The sequence below is a fragment of the Petaurus breviceps genome, unplaced genomic scaffold (genome assembly GCF_028583685.1).
Source record: "Petaurus breviceps papuanus isolate PSGF00001 unplaced genomic scaffold, PetGlider_PUasm1.0 76, whole genome shotgun sequence".
NCBI lineage: Eukaryota > Metazoa > Chordata > Mammalia > Diprotodontia > Petauridae > Petaurus > Petaurus breviceps.
The window spans coordinates 56,169,618-56,185,543 of NW_027186473.1; the positions used below are offsets into that span (position 1 = coordinate 56,169,618).

Genomic DNA, 15,926 nt, shown 5'->3' on the forward strand with positions numbered 1-15,926 from the left:
TCTTTTTATATCACTTAGATTTTCCCTTGTATCCCTTCTTTCCCTCCACCCAGATAGCCCACTCTTAAAACAAATGATTATTTTTAAAAAGAATAAAAGGAAGAAGGGAGGAAAATCAGCAAAAGCTATCAATACCTTGGAAAAAAACTAACATAGCATGAAATGTTTCATATCCATAGACACCTTATCTCTACCAAAGAAGGGGGTTGAGGTGTTTTCTTATATCTCTTCTTTATACATACTCTTTATAATTTTGCAACATTTTCCTTGGTTTTTAGTTATTGTTCTTTCCATAACACTATTGTAGTCATATGAATTATTTTCTTGGTGCTGTTTCCTTCACTTTGCATTCATCAGGTTCCTTATTTCACCCAGCACAATAACATTCCATTCATTTGTTTGTTTAGTCATTCCCCATTCAATGGGCATTGATTTTGTTTCCAGCTATCACAAAAGTGCTATTATAAAATATTTTAGTATATTTTGGGACTTATTTTTAGTCAATGATCTTGGAACCTTTAAAGAAAAGGGTATGGAGAGTTTATCCACTTTATTTGCATAATACCAAATTGCTTTCCAGAATGATTATGCTAATTTGTTGTTTGATGCCAGGAGTTCTCAGCAAGAGTTGAAGAGGGGAGTGTCATCCAGGAATGGGGCACAGCCTGGGCAATGGTAAGGAAGTAGTAGATGACATATATTTAGGGAACAGAAATTAGGTCATTTTGGTGTGAAAGGGAGTCATGTGAAATAAGCCTGTTAGGCTGAATCTAGGTCATAAAATTCTTAAGTTTCAAGCTGGGAAATTAGGATTTCATCTTTTGGACAGAATGGAACAATAGGTTCTTATACTTAGCACAGTGCCCAGTGCTTAATAAATGTTTATTGATTTATTATGGTATGACTTAGTTAGATATGGTTAGACTTGGGCTTTTGGGAGATTGCTTTGGCAGTTATGGGGAGGATGAATGACAGACTAGAAGCCAAGAGTCTAAGTAGAAAGTTGTTGCAGGAGTTTAGTTGAGAGATATACTAGGTGAGCCATGTGAGTAAAGAATCTAGGTGACCCTGTGGTTCACAGCCTGCAGCCAGGAAGATTTGATGGCTTAATAGTTATGTGGCCCCAAGAAAATAATTCAACCTATCTGCCTGATATCTAATTTCCTTAACTGTAACATGGGAATAATAACAACATTTACCTGCTGGGGTCATTGTGGGAATCACATGAGATAATATCTGTAAACACTTAGTGTAGAGCCTGGCAAGTTTTAGGCATTATATAAATGCTTTTATTCCCTTCCCTGCCATGAATATACAGGGCATAGAGAAGGGAACAGGTGTGAGGAATGCCATGGAGGAAGGGTTGAAAAGATTTAACAAGTGATCAGAGGGAAGAGTCAAGTTGGACCCTGAAATTTCAAACCAGGGTCACTGGAAGATTGTGGTAACCTCAGTGGAAATGGTTATGTTTGGAAGAGGATTGGATTTAGGAGGAAAAATTATGATTTTCTTTTTTGACATACTCAGTTTGAGATGCCTATTAGAACATCTTTTTGGAGATAGCCAACTATAGATATCCCATATTTAGTTGATGATTTGGGCCTAGAGCTCAGGAGAGAGACTAGAGCTTTAATAAATCTGGGTAGACAGAATCACTGAATGAACCCATAGCTGCTGGTGAGAAGTAGCTTGCCACATTGGAAAGAGCATTGTTTTTGGAGTCTGAGGCCTTGGATTTGAATCCTAGAACTGCCCCTTTTTCTCGAGTGACCTTGAGCAAATCACTTAACCTTTATGGGCTTATTTCTTAATCTTAGATCAAAGGGTTTGACTAGAAGGCCTCTCTGGCAGCTAGGTGGCTCAGTGTATAGAGCACTAGCCTGAAGTCACAAAGACCCATCTTCATAAGTTCAAATATGGCCTGAGACACTCATTTCACCCTATTTTCCTCAGTTTCCTTATCTGTAAAATGAGCTGGAGAAGGAAATGACAAACCTCTCCAGTATCTTTGCCAAGAAAACCCCAGATGGTGTCACAAAGAGTCAGACATGACTGAAATGACTGAACAGCAACAGCTAGATGACCTCTAAGATCCTTTCCAGCTATAAGTCCTGTGAAATGACTAAGAAAAATAGAGAAGGGGGCCCCAGATGGAACTTTGGGCCTTTCTATGCACTGGGGCTAGAACGTGGGTGATGATCCAGCCAAAAGGTTAGGCAAATTGGAGAACCAAGACTGTGCAGGCATTAAAACCCATGGAGGAAAGCATGTTGGGATAGAAGGGAGAGCCACGGTATGAACTGCAGAGAGAGTGAAAAGGATAAGGACTGAGTGCGAAAAGCCATCGGGGTTAGCAATTTAGAGATACTGGGAGCTTCGCAGGCAGCCAGGTGGTACATTAGACATAGTGCTGGGCTTCTAGTTGGAAAGGCCTGAGTTTGAATCCCTTTTTAGCCTCAGTTTCCTCATCTCTAAAATGGGAGGAGCGTATATAATAAGTACCTAGTTCATAACTCTTTGAAACTTTAAGATACTCTATAAACCAATTTAATTTAAAAAAAATTACTTAAAATTGTGCAAGTACTTATGAACAAAAATGTATGGTGTAAATAAATTTATATATGTGAGCTTAAAAATACTCTATAAATATTATCATTATTATTACTGGTATCAATAATAATTGTTAACATCTATATAGATCTTGCTATGTGCCAGCCACCATCCTAAGCTCTTTATGATTATAATTTCATTGGACTCTTACAAGAACTCTAGGAAGTAGATGTTATTATTATCCCTATTTTACAGATGAGGAAACTGAGATAAACAGAGGTGAAGACACTCGCCCAGGGTCACACAACCAGCATGTGTCCAAAGCCAGGTTTGAACTCAAGCTGATGAATCTTCCTGACTTCAGGCTCAGCCCTCTGTGCACTATGGTGCCACCTAGCTGCCCCTTTCTCATAGTACCAAGATGCACCAGATCTTTTTTCACTGGTCCCTGTTGGAATGATTTGATCTTATTCTGTTCTCCTTCATTCTGCTGACTCTCTTCTCCTTGAAGGGGACATAGGTGAGGTGAGGTGATAATTGAAGGGCAGCTCCATTATTCTAGGTCAAGACCTCCCTTCCTCCTTTCTGGGCTTTGATGCTTATAAATATGCCTATTATGATAACCTAGAAGAATTGAAGCAGGGAGGAAAAATAACAATTTGAGTGTGCTCTCTTGCCCTTTTACCTCTAATTAGTTTTAATTAGTCTTTAGTAGCTCAAAGAAAAGGCTAGTTTTAAACACTAACCTTCCTTTTGATCCAGGGGTTTTCTAAACTTGATTTATGCAATTCAGAACCAAAAAGAAACCTTGGAGATTATCTAGCCTGGCACCCCCCCCCCCCACCTCATTTTTTTTTTGTTTTGGCAAGACAATTAGAGTTAAGTGACTTACCCAGGGTCACACAGCTAGTAGGTGTCAAGTGTCTGAGGCCAGATTTGAACTCAGGTCCTCCTGACTCCAAGGCCAGTGCTCTGACTCTGTGCCACCTAGCTGCTCCCTCCACCCCCATTTTATAGATGAGGAAACTGAGGTCCACATGACTTCAGGTCTTCTGAAGGAAGATTATGTGATTTGTTCATGGTAACAAAGGGAATTATCCAAGAGAAGACTCAAACTCAGGCCCTTTGACTCCAGATCTGGGACTGTTTCCATTACAGGCATGCTTCATCTTAGAGTGCTTCTCTTTATTTTGCTTCACAGATGGTGAGTAAGTTCATTGGCACCATTTTTCTAACAGCATGTGCTCACGGCATGTCTCTGGGTCCCGTTTCATTCGTTCTCATAGTGCTTCCAAATTCTCCATTATTATCATGTCTGTTACAGTGATCTTTGATGTTACTGTTGTGATTGTTTTGGGGTCCCATGGACTGTACCTAGATGAGACAGGGAACTTAATTGCTAACCGTGTGTATTCTGACTGCTCTATCACCTGACTGTTCCCCCATTTTTCTTCCTCTCCTGGAACTCCTCTATTCCCTGAGACACCCCAGTGTTGAAGAACGTTACATAAACTTAGTTGATAAAGCAGTGGCAGAATTTGAGAGTATTGCCTCCCGATTTTGAAAGAAGTTCTACTAAGGATAAAATACTGTCCAACAGCACTGCATTGTACAGAGAAATCTTTTATGAAAGGAAGAGTCAATCGATGAAGCAGACTTCATTGTCTTATTTTTAAAAATTGCCATATCCACCCCAGTCTTGAGCTCCCACCACCCTGATCGTAGCTATCAACATCAAGCAAGACCCTCCAGCAAAACGATTTTAACTAGCTGAAGGCTTAAATGATGGCTACCATTTTTTTTTTAGCAATAAAGTATTTTTAATTAAAGTATGTACATTGCATTTAATGTAATACTAGTATACTAGTATTGTAATTCCATTGCACGCTTAATAGACTACAGTATAGTGTAAACATAACTTTTATATGCATTGGGAAACCAAAAAATTCATGTGAATCACTCTGTTTCAATATTTGCTTTGTTGCAGTGTTCTAGAACCAAACCTGCAATATCTCTGAGGTATAGCTTTATATTTATTTGCTTAGCAATGGTAGTGTAGAAGAAGTAGGTAGTTTAGATCTCCTATCCCTAACTCCTTTGACAAAATGAAAAAAACCCTCAAATTTCTTTACAAAATAAAAAATGTCTTTCCAACATCAGAGGAAAACATTCTATGAAGGGCACAAATTGTTATTCTTAGAATAGCTGAGGCTTGCCACTGGTGTGAACAACATTCTTTGCATAGCTTCGAGATGTATGTCCTCCCCTCTCCACAGTTTTAAATGAATTTATTATTAATCGTAACAGCATCCACATAATTTTGAAAAATAGTAATGTGTGTGGGAAAATCTGTCTATAGAAGGTAGTTTTGTTTTGTTTTAGATTTATGTATTGATTCCTGTAGGCCTCATAGTGATTCTGTGGTTTACTCAGGGGCCTGCATTTGAGAACTACTGATCTAGTCCAATCTTTGCTGTCTTGTCCTGTGAGCTTTGTCTTTAAATTTCCTCTCTGTGTGTCTCCCGTGTGCCAAACCCTGTGCTAAGGGCTAGAAATATAAGGTTAAAAATAAAATAGTCTTTTCTTAAAAGAGCTTATATTCTGTTGAGAGAGAACACGTGGACAAAAATATGATCCTAATTTTGAGTGTGAGGCTCTTAAAGTAGGGAAATCAGGAAGGGCCTTCTGTAGGAAGCCAGGCTTGAGCTGACCTTTTTGGAAACAAGGGGTCCTATGGGGCAGAGATGAGGAAAGAGAGTGCATTCTAGGGAATGAAGGTAGGGTTGAGGAGGGAGAGAGTAGCAAGCAGCCTCTGCAAAATGGTAGGGCTGGAAAAATAAGAAAGAGAAAAAAGGCTAGTTAGACTGAACAATAGAGTATGTGAATGGGGAGGAATATATAATAAAGCTGGAAAGGTAGGTTGGAGCTAGGTTGTAAAAGGCTTTAAATGTCCAACAGAGGAATTTGTATTTGATCCCAGAGGTAATAACAGACCACAGGAATTCATTGATCAGGAGAGTGCCATGGTGAAATCTGTATTTTAGGAATATATTTGGGCAGTTGTGCTCTTCTCGGATCAGGTGGTCCATTCCAGATCTTCCATTTTAAGGAACATGTCCAGGCCAATGATGTCTTCATTCCTATCCAGACTGCATCCCTGACTCTCTGAACTTTTTTTTCCCATGCCACAAATCTTCTTCACCCTGGAAGTTTACTCAACTCCAGGATTTCTCACACTGAAAGTCCCTGTGTCCTTCTGGCCTCTTCTTCTGATTGGCTGGATTCTCCCAGAAGCTCCATTTTAAAGAGGACACCCAGACTAGCCATGTCTTTATTCTTATTCAGACTGTATTCCAGATTCTCTAGATTTTCTCTACCACAGGGGTGGAGAATATATGGCCTCAAGGGCATATGTGACCCCCCAGCTGGTCAAGTGGGGCCCTTTGACTGAATCCAAACTTCATTCCAAAGGGCTTATGATGAAAAGTGCTCTCTTCCTGCAGAGAAAGAACTGATGGGGTCTGAATGTAGATTGAATGAAGCATACGATTTTTCACTTTTTGTATTTTGTGTGTGTGTGTGTGTTTTTTTTCATTTGGGTCTGTGTCTTCTTTCACAACATGATTAATACAGTAATAGGGTTTGCGTGATTGCACATATATAACTATATCAAATTGCTTACTACCTTAGGGAGGGAAGAGGGAAAGGAAGGATAGAGAAAATTTGGAACTCAAAATTTGTTTAAAATGAACGTTAAAAATTGTCTTTACATGTAAGTGGGGGAAAAGAAAATACATAAAAAAGAAAAAGGACCATTGGATTTGTTAGTTAAGGGATTATTGTGGAGAGAGTAATCCATTTGCATGATGAGGTTGGAGCCCAGATTGCAAAGGGTTGAGAAATAAGTGTACACAGACAAGTAAATACACAGAAATTTTCATTTGGGGTAGATCACTCATGAATGATGGTTGGGGGTTATGATCAGGAAAAGCCTTTTGCAGGATATAGTACCTTAGTTGGGTCTTCTAGGGATTCTGTAAGGTTGGAGTGATGAGAGGGTGCCTTCCAGGTACAAATAAGGGATGGAATATTCTACATAGAGAACAATGCTTTGGCCACTTTGGCTGGGATGTAGAGTCTGTGCAGGAGAATAGTGTGAAATAAGGTTAGGAAATTAGGCTGGAGCCCGTTTGTGAAGGTCTTTAAATGTGTTTGTTCTAGAGACAATAAAGAGTTGCTGCAGATTCTTGAAGAGGGGAGTGACATGGTCATTCTTGAGAAAGGTTATTTTGGCAGTTGCACAGAGTCTAATGGTAATGAAGAGAGGAGACAGGAAGCTGAAAGACCAATTTATGGGCTATTGTAATAGGTGTAACTTGGAAGAAAAATTTTTTTTGAGGGAAATAATGAGTTCTGTTTTGGACATGTGTAATTTGAGATGCCTTTAAGGCATCCAGTTTGGAATGTCCAATAAGCAAATAATTGGTGATGTGGGACTGGAGTTTTAGAATGAGAGAATGGGGTTGGATGCAATGAAGTCATCTGCATAGAGTGGGTGGGAAAGAGGAATTGGTCAGCATCTCTTTCCAAAGTTACCTAAGAATTTTCATTAGCCTTAAAAAAAGAAATCTTTGCAAATAGGTCTTTAGTAAGCATTTTTCCTACCCACTTCCCCTTTTTCTAAGCCAACTGAAAAGATGGGAGAGAAATTACCTTTTCTGAGAAAGGAGCCTATCCCATTGACTCTTGTTTACATCAGTCTATAGGATAGGTCAGCATGTTTAAATGTTATCAACTCTATCAGTGTCTGCTTATTGCCATGGTTGACTTTAGAGATGGCAATGAAGAATTCTCCTGGACATATGTTTTTACATAAATCTTATGATTTAGATCTGGAAGACTCCCTAAAGATTATCTAGTTCAACCCTGTCATTTTTCAAATGAGGAAACTGAGTCAGAGAGATGAATTGACCATCCCAATGTCACACAGATAGTAGGTAGGTAAATCCAGGATTCTTCACTATTGGATCAGAATCTCCTTAGTCTCTCACTTGTCCCCTGGGTTTTTTTTTCTTTTCCTTTTTTAGTTTATTTATTTTTAGTTTTTAACATTTACTGCCATAAATTTTTAATTTTCTCCCTTTCCCCAAGATGGTATGCAATCTGATATAGGTTCTACATATACATTCCTATTAAACATATTTTCACATTTGTCATGTTGCATAGAAGAATTAGAATGAATGGGAGTACCCATGAGAAAGAAAAACGTAAAACAAAGCAAAAAAAGAAAATAAACTGCTTCGATCTGCATTCAGACTCCATATTTCTTTTTCTGGATGTGGATGGAAAATGCCATCCACATGAGTCTTTTGAAGTTGTTTTAGGTCCTTGCATTGCTGAGAAGAGCTAAGTCTATCATCCCCAGCTTTATGAGTATACCAGTGGTATGATGATGATGGTATTGAATGATGGTAGGGTTGTTAGAGACCATGGGTTCTCATCTTAGCTGATCTTATATGATCTTAGCAGACCACCTCTCACACTCTGGTCTTCTTGTTTTTAAAATGAGGTAATTGAATTTGTTGACTTGTAAGATCTCCTCTTGCTCTGACATTCCATGAATGAGTCTCTTGAGTTCTATAACTACATTTAAGTGATGTATTCATTATAAATGATGTTCATGACAGATGGGGTTACAAAGTGCTTCTTTTGCTCTAATTACCAGAGTACCTTTGGCAGTAAAGAAATCTGGCCTTGTCCCAGGATCAGGCAAACTTCAGAGGGCCAGGGCTTAGCTGATACTGATGCAAAGTTGTCCTCTTAAGAGGAAGAACCATCTAGTAAGTCTAACAAGGGGGAAGTCAGTATGAATGGAATGTACAGAGGTGAAAGACACAGTTGGTGAACACTTCACTTAGTGACTTTTCTTTCCTCCCGTGATGCTACTTAGCATGAGCAATTCAGGGGATTTAGTATGTGTTGGGTTCAGTAGTGGCTTCAGTGAAATAGCAAATCAAGTATATAAATAATCCCCTGCTGATACTCAGGTGTGTGTGCGCCTCTATGCATATGTATACACACATGCTTGTACACAGCAGGGTTACAGATTGAATAGAATCTCATCTGCCAGCAGGGAAGAATGATGAGGGAATTCTTCAATCAGATACTCATCTCTCTAACTGGGAAGAGGGATGAGTAAACTCTTGGTTCTTGTTTCTGTTTACACTCAAGTTAATCAGGAAAGATAATCATTTGTTGGATTAAGTGAGCACCTTGTGACCTGAGTATATTGGTCATTATGTAAAAATGTTGTGAGAACTCCTAACTGAAGTGTTCCTGAAACATAAACATGCTTCTGGAATCCAGGTAGTTATCATTTATGATTGGCACTAATGAGGGCAGTGCACTGAGTTCAAACAAATGAATAGAGCAATTAATGGAAGTGTAAAGGGTACCCTAAATTAGAAATTTATTCATCATTCTTCCTGTTGTGACTGCTCTCTGGCTTTGACTACAGAGTATGTTTATCCTAAGGCTGACTAACTGTCTAAATAGGTTCAAAACATTTAGCTCTATAGATTACATTGACTTGGGATGGTGAAAAACCATTGGCTGAGCTATAAGTGTTATTTTTTTAGACCCTTGCTCATTTTCTCATGAAATGGTGCTACTATATGTGACTGGAAGTAGGGTAGTAGAAGTTATTATAGTAGGAGTTGTAGTAGTAATAGTAATAGTAGTATTAGTGGTGGTGGTAGTAGTAAAAATGCTACTAGTAGTTTTACTAGTAGTGGTAATAGTAATACTATTAGTAGTGGTAGTAGCAATAATAATAGTAATGGTGGTGGTAGTAATGCTAGTAGTACTAATAGTTATAATGATGATGATGACGATGATGATGATGATAGCAGTTGCCACTGTGATATGTGGTACACACAGACCTGGACTTGGAGCTGAGAGAGATCTCAGCTCAGAGCCTGCCTGTTGCTATTGTCTCAGTTTTTACCATTTGGAGATGGAGCTGGGAGGGGCCAGGGGTGTAAGTCTGAGAAATTATTCTTTGAGAGGTTCAACATTAACCTATGGGTTTTGCATGCATGGTAGGGTTTACTGTGAGGCTGAGTTACAGCTCTAAAGAAAGTATTATATAATCATTAGCAGCTCCAGTTTGAACTTTTGTCTTGTCTTTTTAGCTTTATCCAGCCAAAGAATAAGTAGATTAGCACAGGACTAGATTTGGAGAAAAAAAAATGTAGGTCGGCCAGGTTGGTAGAGGTCTGTCCTTGGAGTAAAGAAGGACCCTCCTCTATCTCACAGTAGTCTTGTGAGCATGGGCCAGTCATTTATTCTTTCCATACCCTAGGCAAATAAATCTTCAATGATCTTAAATTGCATAGGAGTGGCAGATCCACCATGGAAGGAGTTTCTACACCAGGAGAAGGGAGTAAAACCCCTCCAGATTTGAAATCACAGGTCTACCTTCCCCTAAAACATAAATAAAAATTTTGAGGAATAATGCAAATTATTGGGAAGTCAGCATTTAATAGAATAGGAGATTCTAAAAGAAAATAAATCTTGGGAAAATGTAAGTCATGATTAAATAAATAAGGTGTTTTACTACATAGTCTATTTGCTGTAGCAGCAAGCACCCCAAGCATCCCCAGGGTTTGCTGCCAACACAGGTTCTTGGATCTGCTTTGTTAAAGGAAAGCAACTCAAAATGGGTTAGCAAGCTTACTTTAATCAGTCAAACATATATAGTTTACCTCGTTCAGGGGAAAAAGGTCAGCGCCCCGAACTTTAAAGTATACAGGCAGAATTATCAAGACAGAAACAGATCAAGTAGACAGCTTTCCAAACTGTTCAACCATTACATCCATACCAAATCAACATCTGGGTTTCAACATCTGGGTTTTTCAAAGCCCGGGGGTGGGGGAGGGGGATCTCAACAACAGCTTCCCAGAATCCAGATCAAATCACAGAACACTTCTCAAAGTGAGCCCCCAAAACAAAGCCTCACATCAGGGCTTATATAGCCTTCTCCTGGCTCAGAGAATGTAACAACCTTCTGGACCCACTGGCCAATCAAAAAGTATCTACTGAAAAACAAGCCTCCCACCCCAGGCTCCAGGTGCACTTTAGCCTAGGGGCAGGGAAGATCTTAAAAATTTACATTCCCATTACATTTGCATGTATATATGTGTGTGTATACACACATGGTTGTGAGCATATGCGATACAACTATAAATGTTTCTATGTAGGGGTATAATTTTAAAAGAATGAGGTGATTTTCAGCCTGACTTTTAGAAAATTTTGGGCTCAGTGTCATCTATTTATTTACTTTCTTGGAGGGGGGAAGGCAGGGCAGTTGGGGTTAAGTGACTTGCCCAAGGTCACATGGCTAGTAAGCGTTAAATGTCTGAGGTCAGATTTGAACTCAGGTCCTCTTGACTCCAGTACTGGTGTTCTATTCACTGTGCCACCTAGCCACCCCAGGGATTTATTAATTTATTTATTTTTTCCTCAGCATCATCTATAAAAACCCCTGCATATGTATTTTTTGACATAATTTTGTGGTTAAGTTAGTTTATCTTGCATGCAGCTGTTTTAGAAGACTTTGTGAAAGAGGTCATTTCTCCCTTCTTCAGCAGAACTTTCAAGGTGTCCATCTAAAGTAAACTTTACCAAGAGAACTGATACAATAGGGAATTTTTTCATTCTGTAGAATTTGAAGCCTTGAAAGATCAGGAATTTTTAGGGTGAAGTCCATAGGATGGAGAAACATCTAGATAGAGTAGAGAGAGAGCTAGCCTCAGAGTCCTGAAGATGTGGGTTCAAGTCCTGCCCCTGACATAGACTAGCCAGATAACCCTGGGCAAATCATTTAACTTTGTGGTGCCTAGGGCAAATTTTCTAACACTACAAAATTGCAGAACAGGTGGCAATGTTCATTAATAGAGAGAGTTCCTTACTAGGAATTCCTTATAGCCCATGAAATCAAAGCTCATTAACAGAAAACCGAACAAGCATAACATTTTGAGCTGAAAGGAGCCACAGAGACTGTCTAGTCCAACTTATCATGGTGACACCCTTTAAAACAGAATGGTCATGTGATCCATCTTTTAGCATGGTAAACACTCAGAATAAAGGAACAATAAGGGGAGCAAAGTTTCCAGGTGCTCTGAGGATTGAATTGAGTCTCCTACTGGCATGGGAGAGATTCCTGTGGCCTTCTGGTTAGGGGGTTGGGGTATTTGTAAGGAAAAGGAACAATTTATTGAGCTGTGCATAATGATGACAGGGAAAACCTACATTTAGAAAAGTTTCATTAAGTAAAAGTGGCTTCAGAGTAGCTCTCCTGGCATAGTACAGTGATAAGAACACCACAGAGTTGGCCACCATCTTAATTTCTCTAGTTCCAAAAGGTTTTGTCTAAAGTATATTTTGATTTTCTGTTTGAAATGACTTCGTTAGTCTTAAAAGTGATCAAATGAGATGATATATGGAATAGAGTTTGTCATCATTAAACTCTGTGTTTTGGTTTTTTTTTTGCCTTTTGAAGGGCAATTGGGGTTAAGTAACTTGCCCAAGTTTACACGGCTAGTATTTTTGTGTGGGTGTTAAGTGTCTGAGGCCGGAACCGAACTTGGGTCCTCCTTGGGTCCTCCTGACTCCGGGGCCGGCACTTTACTCACTGCACCACCATGCCTCCCCCGTGTGTGTTATTATTATGAAGTTATTAACACTCTCCCAGGAAAAGGTAGTGGAGCATCTAGTAGATCATGAAATCCCAGTGATTTTATAGCACAGTTCACCTCTTCTAGACTTTGGAGTGACTTAATACTTAGGGTAAGTTAGGATTGTAGGATCACAGATACAAGAGATTTAGGAAACCAACTAGTCCAACACTTAATTTTTTACTTTTAGGGAAACCAAAGTCCAGAAAGATTTGCCCAAGGTCACACAGGTAATAAATGGCAGAGCTGGGTTTTGATGTAAAAATCCAACACTCGTTTTGCTGTGTCAGGCTGCCTCTTACAGTAATCTGTTCTAATTGTCTAGCATAGGTAAGAATCTGTTATAATGCATCAGGTATACCATTGTGGCAGAAGAGTAGTGAAATTAGCCTGCCCCAATTAACAAGACGCTGAGAAGGCAAACTGTGAAAGATCCAAGACAAAGTCACCAATTAAATCAAAGCCTTGGGCCGACTAAGCATTATCGGGAGTCTGTGCTTTAAGAGGATGTGAACATAAAACTGGTTTATAGCTGGATCTTCCAACATTTTTTTTTCCTTTTGGCTGTGAGCCACTGAAAAGGCAAATGCATGGCATGCTCCATCTTTGAAATTCTCAGGGCTAGAATAGATTTATTCCACTAATAATGACAATCACAAAAATAATGGTGATGTTGCTGCTGCTGCTGCTGCTGGTGGTGATAGGTACAGTGAGTAAAAATACTGAACTTGGAGTCAGGAAGGTCTGAATTCAAACCCAGCCCTAGATACTTACTAGTTGTGTTTCCCTAGGCAAGTAACTTAATGTCTTTTACCCTCAGGTTTCTCATTTGTAAAATGGGGATAATAATAATACCTACCACTCTGAGTGGTGAGAATCCAATGAAAGAACATATGTAAAGAATTTTGCAACCGTAAGCTATATAAATGCTAACTTCTTTTTGTTCTTTTCCTCTTCCTCTTCTCCTCACTAATGTGCAGTGTGGTTAATTATTTTTAAAATTCGTTTATTTATTTTAGTTTTCAACATTTACTTCCACAAGATTTTGAGTTCCAAATTTTCTCCCCATCTCTCTTCTCTCCCCACCCCATGAGAGCATGCATTCTGATTACCCCTCCCCCAATCTGATTACCCCTCCCCCAATCTGCCCTTCCTTCTATCACTCCTTCTATCTAGACATGCAAATCCCTTCCATAATGGTCATATTGTGAAAGACTAACCATATTTTTCTCCATCCTATCCTGCCCCCTGTTTATTCTATTCTCTGTTTTGACCCTGTTCCTCCTCAAAAGTGTTTGCTTCTGATTACCCCCTCCACCAATCTGCCCTCCCTTCTATTATACCACCCCCCTCTCCCATTATTCCCTTCCCCCTTACTTTCCTCCAGGGTAAGATAGATTTCCATGCCCAATTGAGTGTGTATGTTATTCCCTCCTTAAGTGAAATTCAATGAGAGTAAGGTTCAGAGTATGGCTAATTCTAGGGTTTTTTTGGTTGTTTTGTTTTGGACTTGTGATTTCACTGGTAGAGAATCTCCTATCATAGCAGATCAGCTGTTGATCTTTAGCTTATAATCTTAGAGATTTGCTTGGGGAGGAGAGAGCTTAGGTGACTGTCCAGGGCTTACACAGTCAATATGTGCCACAGGTAAGACTTGAACATTTGTGATTCCTAGTTGGTTCTCTCTCCCTAATGTTTCCTTGCCTCTCTTGCTTGCCTTTTGGTGGACAAAAGGCAGTCACAAGTAGGATCTCGTGAGGAGAAGGGAAAAGCGTGGGGAATGGATGCCTATTTAGTGCATAATTTTGTAGGTAGCGATTTACCAGTTGTGTGGGGAAAAAAACCCCACCACACAGGTCCTCAAAGTATTCATTGCACATACATACCATAAAATAGATATATAATATTGTTATATATCTACCACTTTGCAAGACTTAAAGTACTATATAAATGTGAACTCTGGCAAACCTTGCTCTCCTGGAGCTCATAGTCTATTAGGGGAATGTGATGGATTCAGAGTCCAGTGGGCTTTGTGCCACACATTTCTAATGTTATATATCTTTGACTATTGCCTTGTGGACAAGGGCATATATGTATTTGAAAGGTGTCTGTGACATATATACTTTGGGTCAAAATAATGGAATTTACAAGGTCCTAAACCATGAAAATCAAATACACACATTCTGTCTCTCTGTTCCTGACTCTGTCTTTATATGTGTCTTTCTCTCTGTGTCTCTGCTTTTCTCTCTCCACAAATATAATGATTTGTGTTTCTCTTTCACACAGGTTGTGAAAATCTTGGAGAAACATGACCCTTTGAAAAATGCCCAGGCAAAATATGGATCTATCCCTCCAGATGAGGCCAGTGCTGTCCAGAATTATGTAGAACATATGCTTTTCCTGCTGATTGAAGAGCAAGCTAAGGATGCTGCCATGGGACCCATTCTGGAGTTTGTGGTCTCAGAGAACATCATGGAAAAGCTATTCCTTTGGAGCTTGAGGCGAGAATTCACTGATGAAACCAAGATCGAACAGCTGAAGATGTATGAGATGTTGGTGACCCAGTCCCACCAGCCTCTGTTGCACCATAAGCCCATCTTAAAACCTCTCATGATGTTGTTGAGCTCTTGTTCTGGGACAGCCACAACAGCTGTGGAGGGAGAGCTGGTTGTCTTGCTCAACCAGCTCTGTTGCATCTTAGCCAAAGACCCGTCCATTTTGGAACTCTTTTTCCACACTAGTGAGGATCAAGGAGCTGCCAACTTCCTCATTTTCTCCCTTCTAATTCCCTTCATTCACCGTGAGGGGACAGTGGGACAGCAGGCACGAGATGCTCTCCTTTTCATCATGGCCCTCTCAGCTGAGAACAACATGGTGGCCAACCACATTGTGGAGAACACCTACTTTTGTCCAGTAAGTTTTTTGCACGTCGTCCACACTCTTGTTTCCACTCATTCTTCCCCATCCATTGTTAGTTCTCATTAGTCTTTTTCTTTCCTTTTCTTCTTTTAACTACTTTGCTTCTTGCTTCACCTCTCGTGTTGAAAGATGTTAGGCCTTTGGGAAGACAGTATTGGAGAACAGAAACAGCTAAATTCACCTGCCATTTGGCTGAGAAATCTTTCCCTGAACAAAGCAACCTGGGAAAAGGAGAGATTTGTGTTACCATTTTCCTCCTCCTGGCTTTCAAGTTTCATATGTATTCCATTAGCAAACAGTTTATAGTTTGTTCCAATGGTGCAAATCATGAAAGATCAATAAAATGTGCATTCATTTTATTTACTGCTTCTCTGGGGGAGTTCTCTTCCAGGAGATAATGGTGGATGGTGAAGCCTCCACACAGTCAAAATCACAAATTCACCCAATGGCTGGGACTTTTCCATTTTAATCTTTTTCTCTTCAGTGCCTACTTTGTTCCTGGCATGTTAGACCCTAATAGATATTTGTTGATTAGTTGATTTCATTGCATGATGAGGACCCCTAATTCATTGAGCTTTACAGATCTCATAAGTCCAGTTCCCCTCATTTTGCATATGAGAAGATTTAGACCTAGAGAGAAGAAATGATTTGCCCAAATTCACAGAACTAGGAATTTGACCCTAGACCCTCTGACTCCACTCAGGAGTCTCCAGAGAGAGA

At 39.6% G+C, this 15,926-nt stretch overlaps 1 protein-coding gene across 16 annotated transcripts in view; it reads left to right on the forward strand.

Annotated features, from left to right (window-relative positions):
* FHIP1A (FHF complex subunit HOOK interacting protein 1A) overlaps positions 1 to 15,926 on the forward strand; it is a 438,671-nt gene that overhangs the window by 250,000 nt on the left and 172,745 nt on the right. For all 16 annotated transcript variants that reach the window (XM_069105531.1, XM_069105522.1, XM_069105520.1 and 13 more), the window contains one exon: positions 14,574 to 15,200. In XM_069105531.1, coding sequence (XP_068961632.1) covers positions 14,679 to 15,200 — 522 coding nt within the window. In that variant the 5' untranslated portion in view covers positions 14,574 to 14,678. The remainder of the gene's footprint in view (positions 1 to 14,573; positions 15,201 to 15,926) is intronic.